Source organism: Saccostrea cucullata, unplaced genomic scaffold, assembly GCF_032062105.1.
Source record: "Saccostrea cucullata isolate Sc308-1 unplaced genomic scaffold, CSIRO_AGI_Scuc_v1 ctg247, whole genome shotgun sequence".
NCBI classification, from domain to species: Eukaryota; Metazoa; Mollusca; class Bivalvia; order Ostreida; family Ostreidae; genus Saccostrea; species Saccostrea cuccullata.
The window spans coordinates 305,592-331,736 of NW_026934500.1; the positions used below are offsets into that span (position 1 = coordinate 305,592).

Sequence of the window (26,145 nt, forward strand, 5' to 3'; positions counted from 1 at the left end):
ACACCAACTGCTCAAAGGCCACAAGTCCGGGTAAAGGTCTAAATGTGAAGCCCTTCACTGGTATATGGTCAAGTCTCTATTTGAGTGAAATATTCTCGAACGGGACGTAAAGCAACATTCTTTCAATCAATTTATGAAAAGAGAAAAGCTGTCTTCTTTGATACACCCCTTTTCCAGCTTTTGAAATGTGTCCAAAATCTTAAAAATTACACAAATCCAATTTCAGAGCCTCCAGTGTGTTTGAGTAATAAGTTCAGTTAATTAAAAAGGTAACACTTTTTTTCATCAAACCCTTTCGTTGGAAAAATAACGAAATAATTTTTTTTTTTTTAGGAAACTAACCAAATCTTAAACAGTGCAATTGGTTCACAATTTTTAAACATGTAATGCAACTTCTTTTACAATCGTTATGTACTTATGAACAATTACAATGTATTGCTGTTTGGGGGTCAATAATTAGGACGCTTCCCGAAAAGTATGATGTCGACCCGCCCGAAGAACGACGTGAATACTATTTAACGTCAAAGATTGCTAAACCATGGTTCAGTTTTTTAATGACAAAAGCAATGAAATTGTTTATTATATGACTCAATATGCTTAATTGATACAACTTGTAAGGAAACTTTGCCATCTTTCTTGATTTTTTACACTCTTTTTGGAGGTCTAACATTATGGCAAGTCAGACGTTGCAATATTTGATCTTTTCCATTTGTATTGTAAAATTTTCCATTTGTATTGTATAATTCTTATTTGTATTGTATAATTTTCCATTTGTATTCTATAATTTTCCATTTGTATTGTATATATATTGGACATATATCGACGAAGAGCTTTAAATTTGGACATGTACTCGGCAAAAAGGGTCATTGAGTAGTGAGAGGTAGACAAAAATATACTCGGCAAACAGGGTCATTGAGTGGCGAGGGTTAGACAAACACTCGACAAACAGGCCCAATGAGTATAGTCGAGTTAGACATATACTCGGCAAACAGGGCCATTGAGTAGTAAGGGTTAGACATATACTCGACAAACAGGGCTATTGCGTAATGAGAGTTAGAGACATTTACTCGGTAATCATGGCCTTAGGACCAGTGGGGGTCAGACATATACTCGGCAAACAGGGCAGTGAGAGTTAGACATTTACTCGGTAAACAGGGCAGTGAGGGTTAGACATTTCCTCGGTAAACAGGGTCATTGAGTGGTGAAGGTTAGACATATACTCGACAAATAGGGCCATTGAGTAGTTAGGTTTGACATGTACTCGGCAAACAGGGCCTTTGAGTAAACAGGTTAGACATATACTCGACAAACAGGGCAATTGAGTAGTGAGGGTTAGACATATACTCGGCAAACAGTCCCATTGAGTAGTGAGGGTTAGACATATACATGTACTCGGCAAACAGTGCTACATGTATTGGGTAGTGAAGGTTAGACTATTGTTCTCGGCAAACAGAGCCATTGAGCATTGAAGGTTCTTTTTTGTGCCAGAATCCACTGTGAAGTCTCATCCGAAAAATCTATGACCTTTACTTTCAATGCCGTGCGCTTGGCAACAGAATAGTCCTTAGACTCACTACTTATATTAACGTCTTAGTTTTGACGTTGTGCTTCAACCTAGAATCGAACCAAGACTTTTCATTCACGGAGCGAACGTTCTACTACTAGACTAATTTTTCCGATGCTATGACAACAGAAAACGACCAAGAAACTTGACAAGGATTACTCCATGAGTTTGGATAAAAAAATCCTAGAATCAAATATATTTTGTTCAATATGTAATTTTCTTCAATACGGTTTCTTTAAAAAAAAACTTTTCTTTACAACAAATAAAACAATTTTTAATACTTAGCACCTATAGATAAATGAGCATATGTTTAACATTTAAGTCCTACAGGGTATCCATAACCCTGTGCAAAATCAAATCCGTATGTTATTAAACCAAAGGGATTCCCAGACACGCTCTTTATCTCATGTAGACCCGGTATGTCCATCTCCATTGTTATTACGGAATAAACTTTATCCTTTAGATGTACGGTCTGCAGGTTGGAATTATAGGTATCGTATTTTCTTCCGTCAATAAGAATATTATCAACGTCCTTAGATTCAGTCATGATGGAAATATAAGATCTGTACTGAGTTTGAAGATTTCGTTTTGGTGGGTCAGGAACGATAACAGCGTACTCAGATTTAAATTGTTCAACAGAGGGAGTTATAATCATTGCTCCACTGGCAGTATCGAAATGCGACTGCATTGTCTTCGGAACTTGAACAACTAAAATGGGTTTGTCACTTGAAACATTAACAGACCTTCCATGAAAGGATTCAAACACCTGAAAGGCTCCCTCTTTTGGAAGCGTTATGTACTTGTTATCCACTGCCACGTGCGTATTTGGAGAGGAAGCAATTATCTTGTAATAAAAACTATGCCTGTCCTGTAATTTTGGAATTATAAAATTTTGTCCGAGAAATTTCACCGGTGGTATCATCTGAGTAAGAGTTTGGGCGTCAAAGATCTTGGACGAATCTGAAGGTTTTGGAACCACTGTGGCCGTGTTACCAGACAGAACAGAAACTGGTTCTGAGCTTTGAACAACGGTTCCAGTAAAATCTGTGACACTCGCTAGTTGAAACGTCTGATACTGATCTAAGGTCACGTTAATTGTATCTCCGTTACCATAACCTTTACCGTTGTAATCTATTGTATCGTTTTCGCTGATTGAAAGAGTAAATGAAATTTCTGTGTTGTTCCTCAGAGCAGCAACTGTGACGTAAGATGGATTTGCTCCGTCAAATGCAGATTCAGTTGATACAATGTATTTGTTAGACAAACAATGCGAAGGTAAAGCCAGATAACCCGTGTCAAAAACGTTTCGATATTCTTGCACTTGCAATGTTACGTTTACGTCAGTTACGATATGTACAGACTTATTTTCCTTTTGGAGACCGTTAAGAGTGATATGCGGGTCTAGTTCGATTAAATTATCTCCCTTTGTTATTGTTGTGTTAATGTAAGCATTGTTTCCAGGAAGAAATATACTTAGGTGTCCATTTTGATTGGATGTAAATAGCAAAGTAATGTTGTCTGCGTCATTTCCGTTTTCGTGTTTTGAAAAGGCTAGAAGAAATTCCTTTCCTGTAGTACCTTTAGAAATATAAAATAAAACACTCTTTCATAAAAGAGCAACACAACAGTTATGAATGCACTTGCTGTGTTATTCTACCGGTATTTACATCTAAGTTTCCTTATACAATGGAAGAGCGTAAAGTGCTTTTATTGTTATGTCTCTCAACTATATTTATGTTTCTCCACAAATTTCTTTTAATCGGTTCATTCTGTGGAAACTTAGTAAAGATTTAATTGAAGTTCTAAGGAAACCCACATGCTAGTGCATTATTTAAGTACGAGTATACTCTTCGTTTTGTTTCATAACGCACTTTTAATTTATATAAATCCTCCTCCTACAACACGGGTATTTTAAATACCTACTTTGGATATTGATAGGTTTCTGGCTCGGTGTGGTAAGGGAGATAACAGAAGACTGTGTGGAAAATATAAGTGGGCTGGTCACAGGTTCTGTAGTTGCACTGCTTGATGCAGACGATGGTGATGGATTTTCGCCAGATGGTTGTGTTGATCCTACACACAACAAAGTATATCAATCGTTACAATTTATACTTCAGTGAACATATGAAGGATACTAAGTATAATGTCAACTAGTATTTTACATTACCTCCTTTGTCGCATTCATAGTTACATAAGTCACCGGAGCAGCACTGATTGCAGTCTACAGAGCGCCTCTGTACGGATCTTCTGCCCACAACAACGACACCTGAAACAGGACACTTATTTACCTTAGTGTACTGTATAAAAGGTTATTTTCGCCCTTTTTACGTTTAAATTTCGAACAGACAGATTGCTTAACAAAACAAACATCAAGGCTCGAGTGAAAATTTTACAGACGTCATTGACGTATGTTCCATATAAGCAAAAAGGCTGTAGCCTACACATCATTTTATCAGGGATAAAAATCCAGTTGAAAAAATGGGAAAGGGGAACTGATAATGAATCTTGCCTATCTAAAATAATATCTGTATGCAAATGCCAAAAAAGCATACTTAGCAATCCGCACATTTATACCTATCCCATGTAAATGTTTTATGTTGTGCTTTTTAAAGTCGAAATTCAAGTGTTATATTAAGTCTTATTAGACAATTTCAAAACCTGATAATAAGAAATATTTTGGTTTGTAGGAAATTAAACATATTGGTCGTATTTCGATTATTCAGAAAGGAGTTTCCATATTTTCTAAGCAGAGTAAAAATAGTTAAAAGTTCTGTTTTGTGAAGTGGTCTTCATGATATTATCTACCCACACTGCGCCTCATATCAAATCCGTGACTTCACACTAGCCTACACATGAGCAGAAAGGAATACGCCACTGGACATCACACGTCAGACAACAAAACGACAATAAGCGAACGTCATTCGATCAGAAAAAGCATGTTTGACTCAGTTGATCTAAATGTAACCGACTGAAAAAAAAATCCTACTCTTAAGTTCTATTTCTAAAGTTCTTTCTTAAAAAAAAAATAAATTTCATGTATATTGCAATCAGTAATGCGATGAGTAGTGGATTCATCACATGCTTCTCCACAGTCCACTACTTAAGCAACATAGTGTTCCTGCACCTTGAAGAATGCTTCTCCTTTACATATCACTACCTATTGTATTTTCAAATTATTACCTTCCTTTCTGACTTAAAGTTCTTAATTTCACTTTACTGACGTTTGACGATTAAAAAAAAACTTCTTGTGTTTATTGTTTTTATATTTATTGATTCTACAGTGTGAATGAGCTCTTATATTCTGACTTGTACTTTCAATTTATGGAGGTGTTGACTAAAAAACAATAGTGTTTTTTTCCCTAAACTGTTATTCAAGGCTTTTGGATACACTATTTATCTGCATATCACTTCAATAAAGTGTTAGTGCTTTATGCACAACTGTTCGCACTTACAGTTAATACAATTTTTATATATTCCCCATAAATATTCTCACAACAATAATTATCATTAATTGGAGGAGAAGGAGTAACAAGTTTTTATTTCAGAAAGTGATCAGAAAATGAAATGTAAAACTTTAGGGGTGACCTTAGCACAGAATGTACAGGACAGTCAGCTACCTTACAAACGAATAAAACTACCTGTAAGGCTTATGCTTACTCGAAACTTCAATGAATATATGAATTTAAATCTGAAAGGAAAAACTTATTTTTTCGAGGAAGTTGGTGAAAAAGAGAAATCATGATCATTAACCAAATAACTGTTTAAATGTTTACAGTCTAACAAAGCAAATACATTCAAAATTGCTATATAGCACATGTATGATATTCTGGTTTTTACATAAACTTGTCATTGCATAGTGTCCTTTCTCTATTTAACAACTTTCAGTTCTCAATGAGTTCATGACTATGTCATGTACGCAATGGAATTGAAAATTGTGAGTAAGTGAAAGACAATAGTAAACAAAATAGTCGAACGCGTCACTTCATAAAAGTGCGTCCTTTTTGAAATACACATTTTCTTTTCGCTAGCTGCAATTTTTGACCTCTAAATGTCTAATAACTTTACAATTAAAATGAAAAATTCTAGTAATTTAACTAAAATAAACATGTTTTAGTCGTACCAATAGGTGCAGTAACCGAGTGTTTATGTGTTGGTCTAGTATGGTGAGTATGTGATTGAACCCTTGTAGTATTTGTTGTGATCACGTGATGAGATGACGTTGTTGGAACAGTTGAAATTGCTGGTCTTGTGAAATTATGCCAGGAGGACAATTCAAACATTGCATAGGGTCTGGGAGCTATAGTCGAACACAGCTATGAAAAATAGAAATCAAATGTTCTTATTAATGTACAATGTATACATGAATATTTTTTTAATTAAAATCGGGCTTTATGGAAGATTTGATCACTGTGTGCCACAAGCCTCTGACGAGCCAGGGAAAATGTTTTGCAGACGCATCCCAATAAAACTCATTGTAAAAATGGGGGGCACAGTGCTATCATTTTTTGAGTTTTATTGGGATGTAAAACGGGTTGACACATGACCTGATACCTTATTACTTATGTTTACATTTGTGATTTATTCATACTTTAAATTTGCCTGATTGTGACTTTTAACGTGTGAAATGCATTATTTTTCAAACCCAACGGCATGTATGTAATCCAACGCCCGTCGACTCTTTATGACGTCACTGAGAAATTACGTCGAACGTTTATCCATACGCACATCTATGACCTCTTGACCCCGTACCTGTATTTACACAGTTATAAAAACGCTTGCTTTCAGTAGTGTTATATAAAGGAAAACATTTGCAAATGTAAATATTAGTGCATGATGAGACATTGGGGGACACAGTGTATGATGAGACATTAGGGGACGCAGTGTTTGATTATACACTTGGGGACGCAGTGCATGATGATACACTAGGGGACGCAGTGTTTGATTACACCAGGGGACGCAGTGTTTGATGATACTTTAGGTAACACAATATATAATGAGACCCCAAGGGACGCAGTGTATGATGAAAAACCAGAGGATGCAATGTATTATAAGACACTAGGGTTGCAGTACATGTATATGACGAAACATTGACGGGGGGGGGGGGGGGGGGCAGTGTATGATGAGACATTGGGGGTGCATTGTATGCTGAGACATTTGGGAACGCAGTGTATAATGATACAGTAAGAGGCACTGAAATGCAATAAATATGGAGATAATGTAGAGTATTCAAGCCCAAAGTCCTTTCAAACAATACAAATTGGGAGCAAACCAACACGCCGACCTCCAAAAACATCAGGATGGGATCAGGTGCAATGGAGGAGTGAGCAGCTCGGCCGACAGGCCACAGCCTGTGTGTCTTCTTGTTATGATCGGGGGGGGGGATACAAAAATCCGTAGACAAATTGCAATTCAGTGTGTAAATAATGGCCAAACAATTAGTATAAAAATGTCAGTCTGCATCTGACCTAATCATAGGTTGTATTTCCAGACAGGCTCATTCACAGGGGCCTGTAACATACTGTATTTGATTTTACATAATCACTCTATGTATACAAAAAGAGAAAGGGAAACAACGTCAGCTCGAATTTACACAGGGTCGATCTCGGAAATAACTCGTGTTTTCAATAAAATACCTTGCAGTTAGTGAAATAACGTCTGGGATCATTAAGTAATAATCACTCTTTAATAAAAATACCATCGCGGTCATTTAAGAATCGTGTAAGTCGTGTTTTGCTGATCCGATATCCTGTCATGCAAGTGATGTAGTTTAAGTCGTCCACTAAATTCGCTAAACATTGCATCCAATATTTAACGCGAGATGTGATTGGTCAATGGTGCTTTTCTACAACAGATCTGACCAATCACGCTCCGCTTTTTACCAATCATGGATTTTTCCAAAATGTCGTCTGTTCTGGGCTCGAGCCTTTATTCAAATCGAAGATGTTGTACCTTTTAATTGCAATTAACAAAAGAAAAAGATGATTTTCGTGAACGCTGGATCTTTACATTGTGTTTTTCATCTCCGGAAAGACTTCAAAACTGAAGAAAATATGCGAATTTTGCCTCGTTTTAGTGGACGACTTAAAGTACATCGACTCGCACAACGGGATATCGAGTTAGTATTACCCAACTTAAACGCTATAAAAAGTAACGAGGTTTCTGTCTTATTAAAGGATATTTATTGTAGTATGATTTCTAGTTATAATTTAATTGGCTACATTCTTTTTTCTATGAAATACGAAATATTTTCGAGATAGACCCTGTGTAAATGACCCCTTTCTATTTATATATATATATATATATATATATATATATATATATATATATATATATATATATATATATATATATATAGTGATTACGTAAAATCAAAAACAGTAAAAATCGACCATAAAACTTGTGAAATGATGGACAGGTTTTAAACGAATCTTTTGATATCCTTATTTCTTCAGCTGAACTTGTATGTCAACATAATTAACTAGCATGTTGACATAAATATGTTGCATGTCTACATCATTATGTTGCATGTTAACATAATTTATCTTGTATGTAGGGGGCAGAAATATGCCACCATACAGCTGAGATACAAAAACCCCATATGCAAGAGATTAGGATATATCTAAGAATATATTGTTAAATGTAAAAGTAAGGGAAATCGACAATTGAAAAGTTAAAGTAATCAAGTTTTCCCCTAAGCTTTGTTGATAGGTCACCATTACCATCTTTTCTAGTAAAATAATCAAAATTAATATGAAAAAGATGTTTCAGACTCTGTGGTATCTTAATTCAAGCTTGCTGGGATATATATCTACTTAATTGTTTTAAGTGATAATCATGGTCAAGATGAGACTAGAGCAAGTTGTTTTTCTTTCTCATATAGAAATTTTATTCTGTTTCATATGAATACAAAAATAGTCTGCTTATAAGGAAGAGAAATTGGTACCCGTGGAAATTTGAACAGATTGTTGGAAGACCGATCTCCAAAAACTACAAAGATGTTGTCAATCAGAAAACAAAAAAGAGAGCACAAGATGGAAAGGAAGAGTGTCGGAACCTTGAAGAAATCAAAGAGACTGTTCATCATAGTTCAACATAGTGTAAAACCACGGGAACATCTGAAGGATAAGATGGCTTCAATGAGTCCAAAGATCAAAAACGTGTTGTCAGTTAAACAAAAAGCCTGTTTCACGAGGACCTTGCACTAAACTTAATCATCAAGGGATGACCGGGCCAAAGGTGAAATTGCACTTAATCTTCTGGGTATTTGGCAAAACCATAAGCTTTGTTTTTGTCAAAGTCATGGGAATTTTGTGACGAGTTCTATCCCAAATAAGTGACCTCTCAATTGAAACTCAGATCTAGATAGATAAATTATAAAATTTATTACAAAAATAATTTGCCTGTATAGGCACGACTTATTAAAAGTAGCGCTAGCCACGAGACTTACAATTCACCACTTCAATATTTTGATTGCTCTACTTTAAATTCGACATGCATACTAGTACGAGCATGTGGTATAGATGTCAAGATTGTTAATCAGTAGTGTAAATTGTTGTACCTGTGAATGAATACATCCTGTGGAAAATATTCGATCCCCAAACTCATAAACCTCTGTTATATGGCAAACCTAGAGAAATAAAACTTTAAATTAAGGAAATTCACTGGTGTTATTCGTCATGAAATAATAAAGCTGCATCGAATGACTTGCATGCTATGGTCAACAGAAAATTTTGTTTTAGAAAACTGAATGATTGATTCACTGTACTATACTACTAGTATTTATACAGAATGAGAATTAACATTATCTTCAATATTTAAGAGAAACAAAGAAAGTATGGTTACCTCCGATTCTCTACAGTAGGTTATCGTCTGGCAGTCTGAAGCGTTACGTATCTGAGTACACCCTAAACACACGGGACCTCGGTTAACCGGAAACCCTATAAGATAGGATATTTACATTGTCATCGGTAAACTTGATTTCTTTTTCTTTTTTCAAGAAAAAAGGGATGTTTGAAACTTTTTGTTAAGAACTTAAGACTCAATTGTGGATTGAAAATTACAGAAAAAAAAGAATAAACAGAACTGTATAATTACTTTTATTACATTTTCAACTGTGAAATACCGTAATTTATCCATTGAATAAAAGTGATATCCTGTCACAGTGTGAAAGGATATCAAAATGATTTGTCACGGTCAAATGAAAGAATATCAAAGTGCGGGAAAATCACCAAAAGTGTTGTTAAAAACTTTGTTATAAGTTAGAAAACGAGTTTATAAATCATTTAAGGAATGACTCTAATTCTTGGCCAGATTATCGAGTATAATATGGTTTGGGTCAGTTTACGCTTTATAATCCGCGAAGCGGATTATAAAAAGCGTACCCAAACCATATTAACTCGATAATCTGGCCAAGATTTAGAGTCATTCCTTATTACTTAATTAAAAAATAATGAAACAACTGTGGATGTAAAATTTTGTTGCTTTTTATGAGTTCAAATTTACCGCGCAATAATACAACCGTAGTAACTGAAGTGATGGGAAGCGAGGGGAAAAAAGATACATAGATCTAGCAGCCATGATGCTTGTTTACATGAGGTAAGATCGAGCAACTGTTTGAAGTTAAAGGTACATTCATTATATATACTGGAAATGAGGGGATTGATGGATACAGATGATTCAGCTGGTTATGTGTTACCAAACCAGATTATACAAAATGTTATGCGTTCCTTTTTGGAAATCAACCAATGAGAGACAAGAATACAAACAGAATTAAATTATTCTGTCATAAAATAAAACTGCGAAAGTTCCCCAAATATGTTGCTGAAATTCAAGTTTACAATGTTTTTCCATAGCTATGACGTCTCAATCGCTCAACTATGACGTCATATACCTAAGACTGCATCACAAAAAACACGTAGGCAACCGGAAAATCAAAGAAAATGTAATAAACAGAAAATTCAATGTTTTGTAGTGAATAGATTTATTAATTAATATGCACTTGAAATATCCCATCAATTCTCTATATATACATATAAATATTATGTTGTCAAGGTTATTTTCAACTGGTTTTTAGAATGTTTAATTTTTTAATTTAACTTTAAAAAAGAATTTCCTTTTAGATTTATTAATTAATATGCACTTATATCCCACCGTCAAATAATACCAGTATTCATTTAGTAGTACTAATATGACTTAAAATTTTGAAATCCATTTTAGTATAAACAAGTGTTGACATAAGAAAGTTCTCCCCAGCTCGAGTTTATTAAAATGAAAATATAGATATTAATTTTAAATGTATAAATAAAATTGACAAACCTGGTTCGCCACAACCTTTCGAGTTGCACAGATTCGAGTTGCAACATTCAGTGCAAGTTATCGTCTGCATCAATCCGTTTGTATAGGCCGTTATAGAACCGGTGGAATTCTGTCTCACGCATACCTGAAAAAAAGATTTTAAATCTTCAAAATCAATTTATTTTTTACATGTCCTGAAAACATTTTTTTCAGCAAATACATGTAAATGATCTCAATAAATGTATTATAACAATTCATATTCAAAATTCATTAAAATTTATAATTTATGGCAAGTGTCTCAAATGGCCCCTTAAAATGAATTATCTTAATTTTACTTTAAATATAGCTTTAATTTGTATAGCTCTACATGTGACCTTTATTGCTCATTTTCAATTTGACCAAAATAATTTAGAAATATGACATCATTAAGGCTCAAGTGAGCTTTTTGATCAAAATTTGCCCGTTGTTTGTCGTCGTTGTTGTTGTCTTGTCGTAACCTTTTCATACTTTCATCTTCTTCTCAAAAATCACTGAGCCAATTTCAACCAAACTTGCTACAAAGTATCCTTGGGTTAAGGGGATTCAATTTTGTTCAAATGAAGGGCCACGCCCTTTTCCAAAGGGAGATAATTATGAATTAGTGATAAATTAATGGTATTTTTAAAAAATCTTCTCAAGAATCAGTGGGCCAGGAAAGAGGAAACTGATGTAGAAGCATCCTCTTATAGTAGATTTTCAAGTTTGCTCAAACTATGACCCCCGGATGTAGGGTGGGGCCACAATATAGTATAAAAGTTTAGCACAGGAATACATAGGAAAAAAGTTCTTCTCAAGAACCACTGGGGCAGGAAGGATGAAACTCATGTTGAAGCATCCTATGGTAATGAAGATTCAAGTTTTACGAAATCATGACCCCTGGGGATAGTGTGGGGCCACAATGGGGTATCAAAGTTTAACATAGGAATACATAGGAAATAATCTTTTTCTCAAAGACAGCAAAGTCGTGAATGGTCATAGTTATATGGAAGCATCCTCTGAAAGTGTATATTCAAGTTTGTTCAAATCATGACCCTCGGGGGTAGGGGCGCAACGGGGGATCAAAGTTTAACATAAGAATACATATGAAAAATATATAAATCTTCTTCTCAAGAACAACAAAGCCATGATTGGTCATAGTTAAACGGAAGCATCCTCTGGTAGTGAAGATTCAAGTTTGTTCAAATCATGACCCCTGGGGCAAGGGTGGGGCCATTATGAGTGATCAAAGTAGGATTACGAAGAAAAAAAAAGCATTTTTAGGAAGTATAGATTTAAGTTTGTTCAAATATCTCCCTCCCCCTCCTCCCTCGAACCCGCTTTTATAATATATTTAAAATTTTCAATACTAAAGTTAAACTAATTTTTCGCCGATGCATAGCTAGTTGCTCAGGTGAGTGATGTTGCCTCTAGGCCTCTTGTTATTATAAACAAGAGGCCTCTGGTAGTGAAGATCCATTCGTTATTATAAATAATGGGAGGATAATTCCATTTTTCGAATGTTCATTCCATATTGGATCCAAAAAGTTCTCTTATAGAAATCAAAAATTGTTTTCTCGAGTATAAAGTGTTTTGCATCACATATAAGGGTTTATATTATACATGTAAGTAGCCTAATTTTCTCACATCATTCAGCATACATCCTGAGTTGTAGCGAATTCCATCGGATGAAGCAACTTTTTCCACGAAGCAAACCTAAAATTAGATAACAACAAGTGTTTAACTTTGACAAAGTGCAGTATTTAAGGTATATTGAACAAATTTTTACTGCAGAAATACTGATACCAAAGTGACAAGATTAATTTCGCATCTGCAACAAATATATTATATATTCATAACTTTGACCATTCAATCAATTCAAAACATTCATTATTAAGTATTTTTCTTCTATTTTTTACTTTCTTTTATGAAACCATATTACACCTCAAAGGTTTATGTCTTGAAATTGCCATTTCTTTATAGCCCTTGACTGCAAACTATTTAATTGGCTGTTATCCATGGTCCATATTGTCAATTCTTGTCTAGTAGTAAATAAAGTTTGCCATTTGTGGATTATTTTTTTTATTCACCTTTTCATTTTCATGCAAAATCCAGATATTTTATGAGCAAAAGTATTTTGCTGCTTTATGTGACCATAGTTCTACTTGCCTCGTTTTCAGCACAGTAGGTGATACCGTGACAGTGACGTGGTTGAATGACGTTGACACACTGCAGACACATCAAGGCTAATCCTGGAAAGAAACAAGTACAAGCAATATTATACAAAAAATCTTCCTCCATTGTTTGCAAATGCAAAGTAAAATTAAGTGAAAAGACTTTTGAAAATATAATTGCATTTGAATTCATTCTGACTGTACAATATATATTTTTCTGTCGAATATTCCTGATAATCACTTTTTTAAATCACAACAAAGTTTACTGTTTCTATCTCTATATATTGTTTATAATTGTCACGTATTTTGTAAATAATACTTTGTTGTTTTCTTGTATCATTTAACCTTAAGCATAATAAATCAATGCACCTTTTAGCTTAAGAAAAGTGAACTTTTAAAGAAAATTTAGTAATTTAAATTTAAATTGTACTTCGGTTTTAAATCACCTTATCGACTCCAAAATAGAAAAACGAAACGCAAAATAAAAATTGAAATTAAAAAAAATCTAACCATAAATAAGCTACATATCTTAAGGTAGGTCACTCGTCAGCTATTTGGAAAAGTTCACGCAGAACCTCTTACTTCAAAACTATTTATCAATATTCCATTTTTTAAACATATTTAATTTCAACAAAGTTATTGTTATAACATTCAACAAAAAAACTGCTCAAAAAGCTACAAAGAAACAAGATTTTTGAGGGACTATTTTTTGTGGTGGAAGGATATTTAGCAGATAATTCTGCAAATCTGCACATTTATTAGATTTAATATCTTAGACTTTTAGCCTCACATACTTTTACTCGGAGAATATTTTCCATTATGATATTGCTAGGAATATTTAATAGAGGTCTTAATTTATATTTTTAGAAAAAGTTTTACACTTCCTTCAACAAACATTGCCAAAAATGAAGATATGTCAAATAAGTCAATATAAAATTAACACCATTTTTTGCCTGAAAATCACATATTTTGACCAATATTTCAAAATTAACATCACTGACCCCAACTTTTTCTTTCATTATTTTAAAGTACTCGATACTTGTGACTGATCAGCACTTAAGTCGTAAAAAGCTTGATATAAGAAAATCTTTTATTGCCTATTTAGTTTTTTAATACCCCAAAATATGTTACTTTTTAGTGCAAAAAGGTCACACAATAATTTACGCGCATTAATTTGCAAGATTTGTTCAATGATGAATATTATTCAAAATATTTTAAGCAAAATAAGATATGTTTTGCCATGGTTACATCTGATAAAATATAATAAAGGCTTAAGTAATTAACCAACGAGTTAAAGTTTAAGTGCAAAAAGGTCAACTTCATTGTACCGTAAATCAGTAAGATGAACACTGACCCCCTTTTTTCTCCGCGATTTTGAGTCACTCTAAATGAGTACTTATCCAAAATATACTTCTCAATAAATCCTTGATTTAACAAATTTCACGAGTGACATACCTTAAGTTGTTTTTTATTCTGACAATTATTCTTACCTTGTGACAATTCTGCACTCAGTAAAAGCAATATTGAAACCAGATCTAAAATATTTTAATACATTCATCACTTATTATTTAAACGTGATGACATCTCATGAATTTCTCTCACTTATGAAGCAATATTCCAATATCATCTGTATGAGGTTTTTGTCTCCTATTTGAATTTGATCTTCGTTTGATTAATTTAAAAAAAAAACGATTAATTATCGATTATTAACCCACAAATTAAAAAAAAAGCACATCAACAGTTTCGTTTGAAATTATCATTTTGGAAGTCCTATAGTCGATACAATGATCTAATCAATATAATACATCTCTCATTATGTCAAATCCCGACTGACGGTTTCATACTTAATGTAAGGCCAATTTTCATACAATAAAACCTCGGATTTTCCCTTTTACCAATCATTACATGGGGCGGGTGTGACCGGTCTGTCCATAGAATGCTTACTCCTCCATGGCACTTGCTCCGTCTAATATGTTTTCAGAGGTCCGTATTTCCTTCGCCCCAAATGTGCATTGTTTATATGAACTGTAAACTTGAATGCTATTCGTTATCTCCATATAACATTATGAAGAAAGCACGTGGAACTTAAGAACTTCTAATGTACCAGAGAAGAAAATAATTACGTAGTATGCATATTTATAAATTAAATGTTTCATACAATGTATGTTAACAGAGTAATACTAAGAAATAAGTAGTTATGACTAGTATGATTTGTTTCTTATTATATTATTGAGATCACTTACAACTTACTGTTCATTGTACGGCGTTTTATAGATAAGAAGAGAAACTGATATGCATTGAAATTCTATACATTGTCTACTTCGATCAAGGGATTTGAAATGGAATACACGGAGATAACGAACAGTATTCGAGCTCAAAGGTCCATTTAAACAATACAGATCAAGAGCAGAGCAAATAAGAGTCCTCTAAAATATCAGAGGTGGGATCAGTTGCCATGAAGGAGTGAGTGTCCCCTTCCAACCAGTCACACTCACCGTGTGTTCCTTGTCATGATCGGGAAATAACGGAAAAATCGATGGACAATTCAGTGTGTAAATAATGGTCTAACAATTAGTATGAAGAATGACAGTACATTTGACTTAATGATATATTGTATTTTCTGACAAGGTAATTGAATCGACCATAGAACGTACGAAAGGATGACTTTAAACGAGACTGCTGATATTCGTGCTTCATCAACTTGTTTGTCAATAACTTACTTCCTTTTATTAATTGTAATTATAAGGTGCTAGTACGTTACATATTGTGTGTATGTATATATTATTGACCTTTCAAAGGCTTCCTTGATTAAAAAATCATACTGCATTAGAAATATTTCATACGGGTGGCAGTGAAATATGGGTTCTTACTAGTTTATCGGCGTTAATGCACTAATGAAAGGAAGAAACCAGAAGTTTTTTCTAGACTGTAGCTCTATTGGTTTGTGCTTATAACAAAGGAAGAGAAAAGTAGAGGCTGAGACTTGAAACTTTGACCTGTAGAGCTAAAAATCGACAAAATTTAAGTAGATGTAAAATGTTGTAACTGACTTTGATGATTAGTTAACTTTAATCTTAATTACATCAATTTAATCATTATTCATCAATTCTTTTTGCCATCTTTAACGACAAACCAGAGTCGAAAATCAAGTTTTAATTCATTCCAAGGAATTATATTAATTTTTTACAAGGAAAAAGCCCCGGAATGGTCGAGGCTTCATCAACCACTTGGGGATCCAGTGTAATAGTGAGGTGTTGGAGTTATTTTACCTGGAAAAAAAAGATTAAAGGTTAATCTTGTGCTCTACCAAAGATTGCACTTATAATTTGATTTGATTTTATAAATTGATTTTATGAGCTATGTTTTAGCTGAACATAAATCCTTACTGTAGTGTACGCAGACATCATTACACAAATCTCCTCGACAACAGTGTTCACAAGATGTGAACCTCTTATGTCTGTTGTTATCTCTCTTGCCAACAATAGGAACGGGATCTGCATCAGTTGTGGTAGATAAAATGGGTTTTGGTGAAGGTGACCACGGAGGCAGTATTGTTGTCATTGCTCTAGTTGTCCCTGGTGTTATTTGTGTTTTTGTTCTAGTTATTCTTGTTGTTGGTAAACGTGTTGTTCTAGTTGTCCTTGTTGTTGGTAACCGTGTTGTTCTAGTTGTCCTTGAAGTCGGTAAATGTGTTGTTGCTTTTCTTGTTGTCGAGTATGTGTGATGATGCATGTTCGATAAATCCACCACAGCGTGGTTATTGGATACTATGCTTATACATTGCTGATTATAATCAACAACAACAATTTACAATCAAATTTTTATTACAAAAATTTTAAACTTAAACTATATGAGAAATTCTAATTCTACCTGAAATGGCATGCATCCTGAGGAATAAACTTTATCACCAAATTCTGATTCCTCCTTGATGAAACACAACTGAAGTTGAAATAGAATACATATGCAAAACTAGAGTTTTAAAAATTATATCAACATAATTTTACAGAGCGTTTTATCAAACATGTCCCGACTTTGCAGTTTCCCAAAAAAAGTTTTTTTTAATAAATCTTCAGTCAAGATGAATCGAATTTCCGTTAATATAAATTCCCCTATTGTTTTCGTAATGAACACGGAGATTGTGTATGAGCGGCGACATGGGTTCGAATTCCAGTTGGGAACATAGAACATAGAAGCATGTCCCTTGAATGAGACCGAATGAACTGAAATCCAATGTTTCAGTATATGCTAGAACGAAAAAATCCCTCACTCACTGCTCTCTGATAATAAGAGCTTAGTACAAATCTAAATTTGTACCTTTCAGTAAAATATACTCAAATGAACCTCTAGCAAACGATAGTGTCATGTTAAATACATTCACCTCAGAATCTCTACAGTGAGCTATTTGTCGACATTCCTGACTGTCAAAGTGCTGAGTACAAGCTAAACAGACAGGTCCTCTACTACTCAGTGGAGGGTAACCTAAAACAAATAAATATCATGTATGACTTAATTTATGGAGGGCACCAGGGGTAGTCTAAAACAACAACAACAACAAATATCATCCACCATGTATGGACCATTTATTGCACTAAGAAAGCTGATGTTTCGAAGAAGATCTAAAAAATGTTTTGGAACACAGAGGTTGCCAAATTTCCAATATCCTATCTAATATACGCAAAATACAAATAATACAATTTCAAATTGTGAGAAGAGCCAACTAGTACATCCGAAACAGGGGTGAGATCATTTAATATTGAGAAGTAAGCATTCCTTTTCGGCCGATCACTCCAGCTTTGTGCTGTTTGTAACCAAGGGGGAAATGGAAATTCAGAAGGCATGAAATGGCAAACGTGAATGTTTCTAACAAAGAAATTTTGCAAATGACCAATGACAAGGTAAGTAACTTTACGAGTTCCATTACTATTGAAAAAACAGCTGTCGATGTTGTCAGAAAATATAATTACTCAACAACTTGGAAGAAGGTAAAACTCAAAAGCTAACTTTAAGCCAGGTTTTACTTTCAAACATGGTCATTGGATCGACCCTAGAATTTGGAAGCTTTAAACGAAATTGTTGATATCCGTTTATCATCAACTTATTTGTCGATAATTTGCTTCCTTTTAGAAATTGTTCGAAAGTAGAAAATGCTCTTATCTTTCGGAGACATAAATTTCTAATGCAAAAAATATAGCGCCACTAAAGTGTATATAAATAAATTTCCACAGCAGCAAAAATATTTTAAAGAAATTAAGCAAAAATTTAGAGCGTATAAAGTTAAATTCCCTCGAATATTCTAGAGAAAATCGGTGAAATTGATGCCCAATTCTTTTTAAATAAAACTCATTCGATACAAAAATTAGTTAAATTACTGCATGCTAGTGATTGGAAATGCTTCATTTGAATGACTCTATGTTACCTGGTTCGGTGCATCCTTTAGCGTTACATAGGTCGGTATCACAACATTCTGTACACGTAGGTGGGCGGAGATTACCGTCATCACTCCCGTGTATGTGAAGAGTTTGATTCTGTTCTATACAAACCTAAGAGAATTATTCATAAGGATATATATATAACATATAAATATATTATGTAAGTAGAAAATATGGATCATAATTATACTTTTTTTTAAATCAAAAAGTCGGATGAAGTTTAACTCACTTGTCTTTGAAGGCAGCCCGTGTTGTACCTTACACCATAAAGTGATTCAACTCTTTCTACGAAGCAAACCTTTAAAAACAAGATGTTCAGACTAATGTCTCCTCATATGAAAGAGAACATGTCAATGCTTTCGAATAAATCAAATACTCTTCATCAAAAATGTTTGTGCAAAGATAATGAAAAGTGACCCAATCGTCAAAAAAATAAAAGAGGACAGATATTAGATGATAGACTTCGAAAAGAAAAGCTCACAAGAGGAGCACTTGTTTGCTTTTGTTGTTTACGTCCCTCACGAAAATTTTTCAGTCATATGAAGACGCCACAACTTGCCGATAGAGAGAGCTCTGCATATTTTGTCTTATACTCGGCACTTACGGCCATTGAGAAGTGAGAAATCTTTTTCTTGCCAGCACCTACTGCAACACGGGAGCTCGGTTTATATGGTCTCATCCGAAGAGTTTCCACGTCCCATAGTGGATTTTCGAACCCGCGAGGTAAGGATGAACTCCTTACTTCGTGACTCTAAAAAAAAAAACCATGTTGCAGTAAAACGCCCTAACCACTGCGTCACGCAGGGCTTTCCAAAACAATTTGTAGGAGTACTTAAGGGATTTAAAAGAAGGCAATAAAAAAAATTATAGACTTTCTTATACGCACCTCATCCTCTGCACAGTAAGTTATACTGTGACAATGGCGGGGCTGGATAGAGCCTCTACAGGATAAACACATTAGTGACAGAACTGAGGAAGAAATACAGAAGTACTGGAATAAACAATATAAACATACAGAATTCAAATTCTCAGTAGAAATTATTCTTAGCGTTTTCTCAGTCTAAAATTTAATTCCAAAATTTCAAATTTCTGATTTAAAGCAAGATTTTTTCAAATACAAAACCACTTTATACCAAGTTTGATCGAGAATATGTTGAAAAACACAAGAATGAGCAGCATTTCTACAAAAGTAAATAACAATTGTTAAACGTTGATATCATTAACAAACCTGTAAGCCACAGTATTGTAATTTTTGATTAAGATATAATATGTGACTTAATGTTTTAGCTATCTGTAGCATACAAACAGATACTGGCTTACCGCTCTTCTTTTTGGCAAAATACACATTCATAGCTGTAACATATTTCCTTCATAAATCACAAAACATCGTTTTTGATTTTAAACTTCTCTTTCAGATAATGGAAACTGCAGGAAGCAGGTCTATAAAAGGCACAATATTATTATGGAAAAGGAATCGCAGAGGTGTAAAACGTCAGACAGACTTTTACTTATACTTACTCGATCGTCCATAAAAAGTAGGTCAACACAGGTGAGTACCTTTCGATAGCGACTGTATTTTGACTTTAAGATCGCCTGTTTGTGTCTAAGTACAAAGATCACTTTCTCCTCTCCGAATTTCTATGTTAGAATAATTTTGAAAGTTAATGTAAATGTTTCCGGTCCATTTTCAGTGACTGGGTCATATTTTGAAGGGACGTTAAACGTTTTAATTGTTTAAATTAAATTCGCCCTACCGAATACTTTCACTGAGTAAAATTTGACCCAAGCTCAATTTCCTCGACAAAAAATAGCATACAAAGTCCTTGAATGGGAAAGAATTCAAGAAAAAAGGAAAGAAATTAATAATTAACATAGCTTAAATATGTTTAAAAAAGAGTGACCTCGTATTTGAACCTGTTTTTTTTTTGTAACTTGACAGTTTTGACATAAGACTTTTTTACTTAATATTAAATGTTTCTTGATACATATATACTGCTCTTACCCAAAACTGTTCTTAGACCAAGAATATTAACTGATATCATACATGGCTACAACAAGGGTTTGATTGTTTTTCATGACTCATTTCAATAACCTGACTCTTTTTGTTATGACCTAGAAAGTTTGAGCGAACCATCTATTTGGCTGATTGTCTGTCCACAATATTTTTTAAAATTCTATTCCGTTGTTATTTTGTTCATATTTCGATGAAAATTGGTCCTGTAGACTAAAAGTGTTGCAATGATGGTTTATCAATTTTAAAATATTTGTGAAACCTTTTGGAAAACTTATCTTCTATAGTTTTGTCTTATTTGAAAAAATTTTGGTGCGCAAGTACTGGTATTCTTCCCTACGATATGATGTTATTTACACTAATTGTCAATTATATATTGTCGTTTGGATGTGTGCATGCATCGCTTCATTAACAAGTATGATATGCTTGATGTTTAGTAGGAGTGAAATAGACAATTTAATATAAAAATACCATATTTTTCCATTAACACCATTTGCAGATATGTTTTTATTCATATATCAATGCAGAATGCAGAACTCATAAAAACACTACTTAATGAAAAGCAGAAATAGCTTAATTTCTTGGTCTTTAATTTGACATTTAAATCTATCGATGATGATTCATCAACTTACAAATTTATTTTCGTTTGTACATTAATTCGACTTATAATTTGAACTAGAAATAAAGACACCACAGGGTCTGACGATTTTATATTTAGATATTTTACTAGACTGTAAAGAGAAATACACTTACGACAAAATAGCGAGAAAACTTTTTAATTAACCATATATTTTACTCCTTACCTGATACTATATTTTACCTTTCGACCGTTCCTAACACTCCTAATATGACCTTGGAATATCAATTTTAAAAATTCTGATGTCCATAGTGGTGACATATTAAAAGAACACACTGGTGTTATATATTTAATTTCCTATTGTACATATTCATCTCATTTTCATCATTGCTTTCTTTATAGCCAAACGGTTTAGATTGTATTTGATCTTCGATTTTTTTTTCTTTTGTATTTTCTCGGATTGTGTCCATTCGACTACACGCAGTCACATGAGAGTTGTCTAGAACCGTTGAATTGTAAATAAACTATTGGGATTAGGAGTAAAATATTTGGTTTTTAACTGATATCATGGGATACTTACTCCCCCTAGGCATCTGATCCCATCTCTGTCATATCCAACGGTTCCTGTTTATGCATGCTCACGATTTGCTTTGTTTACTGCATTTATGTGATTATCCGTTTTACGTTATTATCATCTCTTACACATTAACTTATTTATATTTTTATTGCATCCCCTCATTCAGGGGAGTTTAAGCTTAAATACAGAAAGTTAAAGGAAACATTCAAATTAACATATTTCACAGTGAAAATTTTTAAACACTAGCTTAACACCGATAGAAGGCTTTGTTTTCAGTGGAGTCTACATTTCAGCTGTTCAATTTTTGATCCATACGTGAAATACGTTTTTTACTTTTTATACATTGTTGATTGTTTAAAACACTGATCACTAATGCGTTAATTTTAGCCCCACTGGATATCCATATCCTTGATTATGCTTAAAACCATACGCCATTAGTCCAAATGGATGTCCCTGTAAATTTTCTACATCATGGGAATGCAGTTGACTCAAAGGAATATTTATTACAACGTAGGGTGACCCATTTAAGGCAATTGTTTCCAGAGTAGCGTTAATTTGATTAAACGGTTTGTCGTCAAGGACAAGTCCCCCTTCTTGGCCCTTCTTTGTAATAATGGAAATGAAATGTTTGTATTCACCATCATCAGAAACACTGAAGTGATAATCGCTTTTGAATTGCTGGATAGCTGGGGTAACTAACATTGCACCACTAGCGTTCTCCTTTACCGGTTTCATATCTTCAGTCATTTGGAGTACGAGAATTGGCTTATTGCTCGAAATACAAATTGATTTGTTAGTCATTGTTTCGAATTCTTTGAAAGATCCTGCTGTCGGAAGATTTACAATTTTACCGTTTACGGCCACTTGCGTTCTGTCCTCTGAAGCAATAATCTTATAAGTAAAGGTTTGTCTGTTTTGCAGCTTTGGAATTATGAAATCTGTACCTAAAGCATCTGTAGGTGGAATCATTTGTATAACCTTTTGAGTCTCGCAGTCTTGAGTACATACTGTTGATGGAATAACTGTTGATTTAGCTCCAGAAAAAACAGCCACTGGTTTGGAACTATCGATTACTGTACCTGTCAAATCGGTTCCATTGACCTCTAGTTGAAAAGTCTCGTACTGATTTAAAGTTATGTTGAAGCTTTCCCCATTTTCATATCGGTAGTTTCTCCATGGACTTATATAAACATATCTGTTTTTGTCCTCGAGTCTGAGGTTAAATCTTACTTTTGTGTCATTATGTAGCGCTACAACAGTAATAAAGGAGGGGCTGTCCTTCGTTCCTTTGGCTGATGCTGCCACGTAACGGTTAGACAAGTCAGGGACAGGAATCACAGAGAAGGCAGTGTCACTACCATTTCTATACTCCATTACATGGACAGATATGTTAACGTTAGATTTGACGTAAATTCCTTTCTGTTCATTCCAAGGCACTGAGGTTGCAGTGGATGGATCTAACGATATAATGTTTCTACCCTTTGTTAGAGTGGTATTAATGAAGGATTTGGTATTTTCAAAGTAAACACTGATCATTCCATTATTAGGGGAGGTAATCACCATGGAGACATTATCTGCATTCTGTAGATTTTTGTGCTTTGACAAGGCAAGTAGAAACTCTGAACCAGATAGGCCTAAATTGAATAAAGACGTGTGAAGACGATATGAAATATACATGTAGTGATTGGAAGTTAACATTTTACAAGAAAGTTAATAAGAACAAAGAAAATAACTTCATTTATTTGTGGATATATGAATGTCGCCCCCTTTTTTTGCATTACTTGGCGAGGAAAAGTTAGAAGACTGCAGGGAAAGGCATTTTTAAGTTTAAAAGGTTTTTTAGCAAGGTCGTTTAAAGACGTATACTGCACCTGTATATGTAACTGGAAATGCTGTTGGTTTTGTTGTTGTAGTCCTGGAGGTAGTTGTAGTAGGATGTGTGGTAGGATTGGACGTGGTACGAGTAGGAGATGGTGTGGTAGGATTGGACGTGGTACGAGTACGAGATGGTGTGGTAGGATTGGACGTGGTACGAGTAGGAGATTGTGTGGTAGGATTGGACGTGGTACGAATAGGGGATGGTGTGGTAGGATTGGACGTTGTACGAGCAGGCATATGCGTGGTAGGATTAGATGTTGTACGAGTAGGAGATGGTGTGGTAGGATTCGACGTGGTACGAGCAGGCGTATGTGTGGAAGGATTAGATGTGGTAGGAGTAGGAGATGGTGTGGTAGGATTCGACGTGGTAGGTGTGGACCTTGTAAGAGTTGATATAAGTGTTGCAGATGTTGTTTGGTGATCAGTACTTGATGTAGGATTCGATGGCGGAGAAATGGTAAAGTAGGCTGGTGTAGGTGTTAAAGGACCTGTTCAAAATGAGGTCAAGAAAGATAAGCTAGGTGAGTTTTGTTTTAAATGTAGGAGGTATTTTGAACATACAAAAATGTTTTAATATTGTATGTTCAAAATTCGTATTCTACAGAGAATAGAGAGTGGATTTCCTCTTTGCACTATGCTTGTTTTTGATTTTTCGACACGAATCCAAAGTAAAATTAGGTACACATTATCATGGTTTTAATAAAATAATAAATATGTAAGCTGGTAATAAAAAAATATATATATATATATATATATATATATATATATATATATATATATATATATATATATATATAATATATATATATATATATATATATATATATATATATATATATATATATATATATATATATATATATATATATATATATATATATATATATATATATATATATATATATATATATATATATATATATATATATATATATATATATATATATATATATATATTAAAGTAAAATACTTGTAGTATACTAAAAAAGAATTAATCTTTTAGCTTCTGTTATACTGCATTTCAAATAAGCTTTATAGTTAATGCTTTTTAAAAAAAATATTAATGGAGGTACTGTACTATTAGGGCTGCACAAATCATTGCAAAGATCTCCCCTGCAACACACATGACAGGAGATGAAGCGCTTCCGTCTACCATTCAAAATGGCTGCCCTATATGATGGAGAGGCCGGCGTATTTTTGGAATCTGTAAGTTTTATTGCAGATAGAAATTGAAAATTCGCACTCACACAATTCATTAAATTTCTTATTTGTTTACTTGTAACCTTGTAAAATCTCAAAAACTGTGATGAGTTGATAAGATGCAAACCAAAATTTGTAATCGTAATTAAAATTGATATTTTTTTCTTTTATCTTTAACATTTCTTAGAGCAGAATTTGTGAACTTACCAGTGTATCCCTTTACAAGAAAGTTACTTTGATCAGACAAAATTGATATTTCCGTAATGTCAGGAAAATTTGAGGTTAGTGGTAAGGAAGAGTACTTTGAAGATCCATCGACCATGTGGATAAATTGGTCGGTTATCCCGGTTGGGACAATTTTTGAGGTAGGAGGTAAGTTTGTAATTAGTCCATCAACCATATGTATATTGCTGTCTGTTATTCCGGTTGGTACTTGGGTTGAGTATGGCGAGTTGGATGTTGATTCATCAACCATATGTATATTGCTGTCTGTTACTCCGGTTGGTACTTGGGTTGAGTATGGTGAGTTGGATGTTGATTCATCAACCATGTGTATATTGTCTGTTATCCGGTTGGTAATTGGTAAGTTGGATGTTGATTCATCAACCATGTGTATAATGCTATCTGTAATTCCAGTTGGTACTTGGGTTGAGTGTGGTGAGTTGGATGTTGATTCGTCAACCATATGTATATTGTCATCTGTAATTCCAGTCGGAACGACTGTGGAGTATGGAGACAAAGTGATAGTTGATCCATCAACCATATGAATATTGTCATCTGTGATTCCAGTTGGTTGATCAGTTTCAAATGAGGTTACTGTTGTGCCTATAGTTGTTCTTGTTTGAAGGGATATCGTAGGTTTTTCTGTCTTTGAAGGTCTTGAAAAGTGATGAGAATTAGACAAATCTCCAATTGCTTGGTTATTCTGAACTACACTCAGACATTGCTGCAAGAAAGCAGCGGATTTCAAACAACTAATATCACAATCAATTATTTATCAATTCTTTTCGATAAAAAAAATCAAATTTATTACTTGAAAAGGCAAACATCCTGTTGAATAAATTTGGTCGCCAAATTCCTCCTCTTTTTTAATGTAGCATAGCTGAAAATTTATTAGGCATCTGTTATCTAATATTGCAAAAATACGTCATTAATTTATCAAAGAATATACAATAAATTATATTGTACCTCAATACTTATGTTTTGATCTATTAATATATGAGATGCAAATTAAAATTTCTTTGGAGTACTTTATCAGATTTATTTAAAAAATATCTTATGAATACATTAATAGATTAGGTCTTTAAGCATTGAATCTTGAGGCACAAGTTTGTAATTTGTGTTGTTTATTACGAGTACCTCAGAGTCTCTACAGTGGGCAATCTGTCGGCACTCCCTTGCATCATCATGTTGGGAACAGGCGAAA

At 33.9% G+C, this 26,145-nt stretch overlaps 2 protein-coding genes across 2 annotated transcripts; both read right to left on the reverse strand.

The window, feature by feature from the left end:
• Positions 1 to 1,834: 1,834 nt before the first annotated feature.
• Positions 1,835 to 25,273, reverse strand: LOC134240877 (uncharacterized). Its single transcript, XM_062722980.1, has 21 exons — positions 24,927 to 25,273; positions 24,598 to 24,723; positions 23,513 to 24,007; positions 22,012 to 23,275; positions 20,521 to 20,524; positions 19,363 to 19,467; positions 18,464 to 18,587; positions 17,426 to 17,526; positions 16,918 to 16,986; positions 16,434 to 16,830; positions 14,943 to 14,972; positions 14,538 to 14,582; positions 13,043 to 13,125; positions 12,521 to 12,589; positions 10,880 to 11,003; positions 9,407 to 9,501; positions 9,123 to 9,191; positions 5,685 to 5,877; positions 3,732 to 3,830; positions 3,488 to 3,637; positions 1,835 to 3,142 (listed from the first exon to the last, which is right to left on the reverse strand). Exons 1-21 carry the CDS (start codon positions 25,267 to 25,269, stop codon positions 1,875 to 1,877), a joined length of 5,253 nt encoding a protein of 1,750 aa, XP_062578964.1. The 5' UTR covers positions 25,270 to 25,273; the 3' UTR covers positions 1,835 to 1,874.
• On the reverse strand, positions 16,248 to 19,467 carry LOC134240861 (uncharacterized). The gene is made up of 7 exons (XM_062722954.1): positions 19,363 to 19,467; positions 18,706 to 18,774; positions 18,464 to 18,587; positions 17,426 to 17,526; positions 16,918 to 16,986; positions 16,434 to 16,830; positions 16,248 to 16,316 (listed from the first exon to the last, which is right to left on the reverse strand). Exons 1-7 carry the CDS (start codon positions 19,432 to 19,434, stop codon positions 16,267 to 16,269), a joined length of 882 nt encoding a protein of 293 aa, XP_062578938.1. The 5' UTR covers positions 19,435 to 19,467; the 3' UTR covers positions 16,248 to 16,266.
• Positions 25,274 to 26,145: the final 872 nt, after the last annotated feature.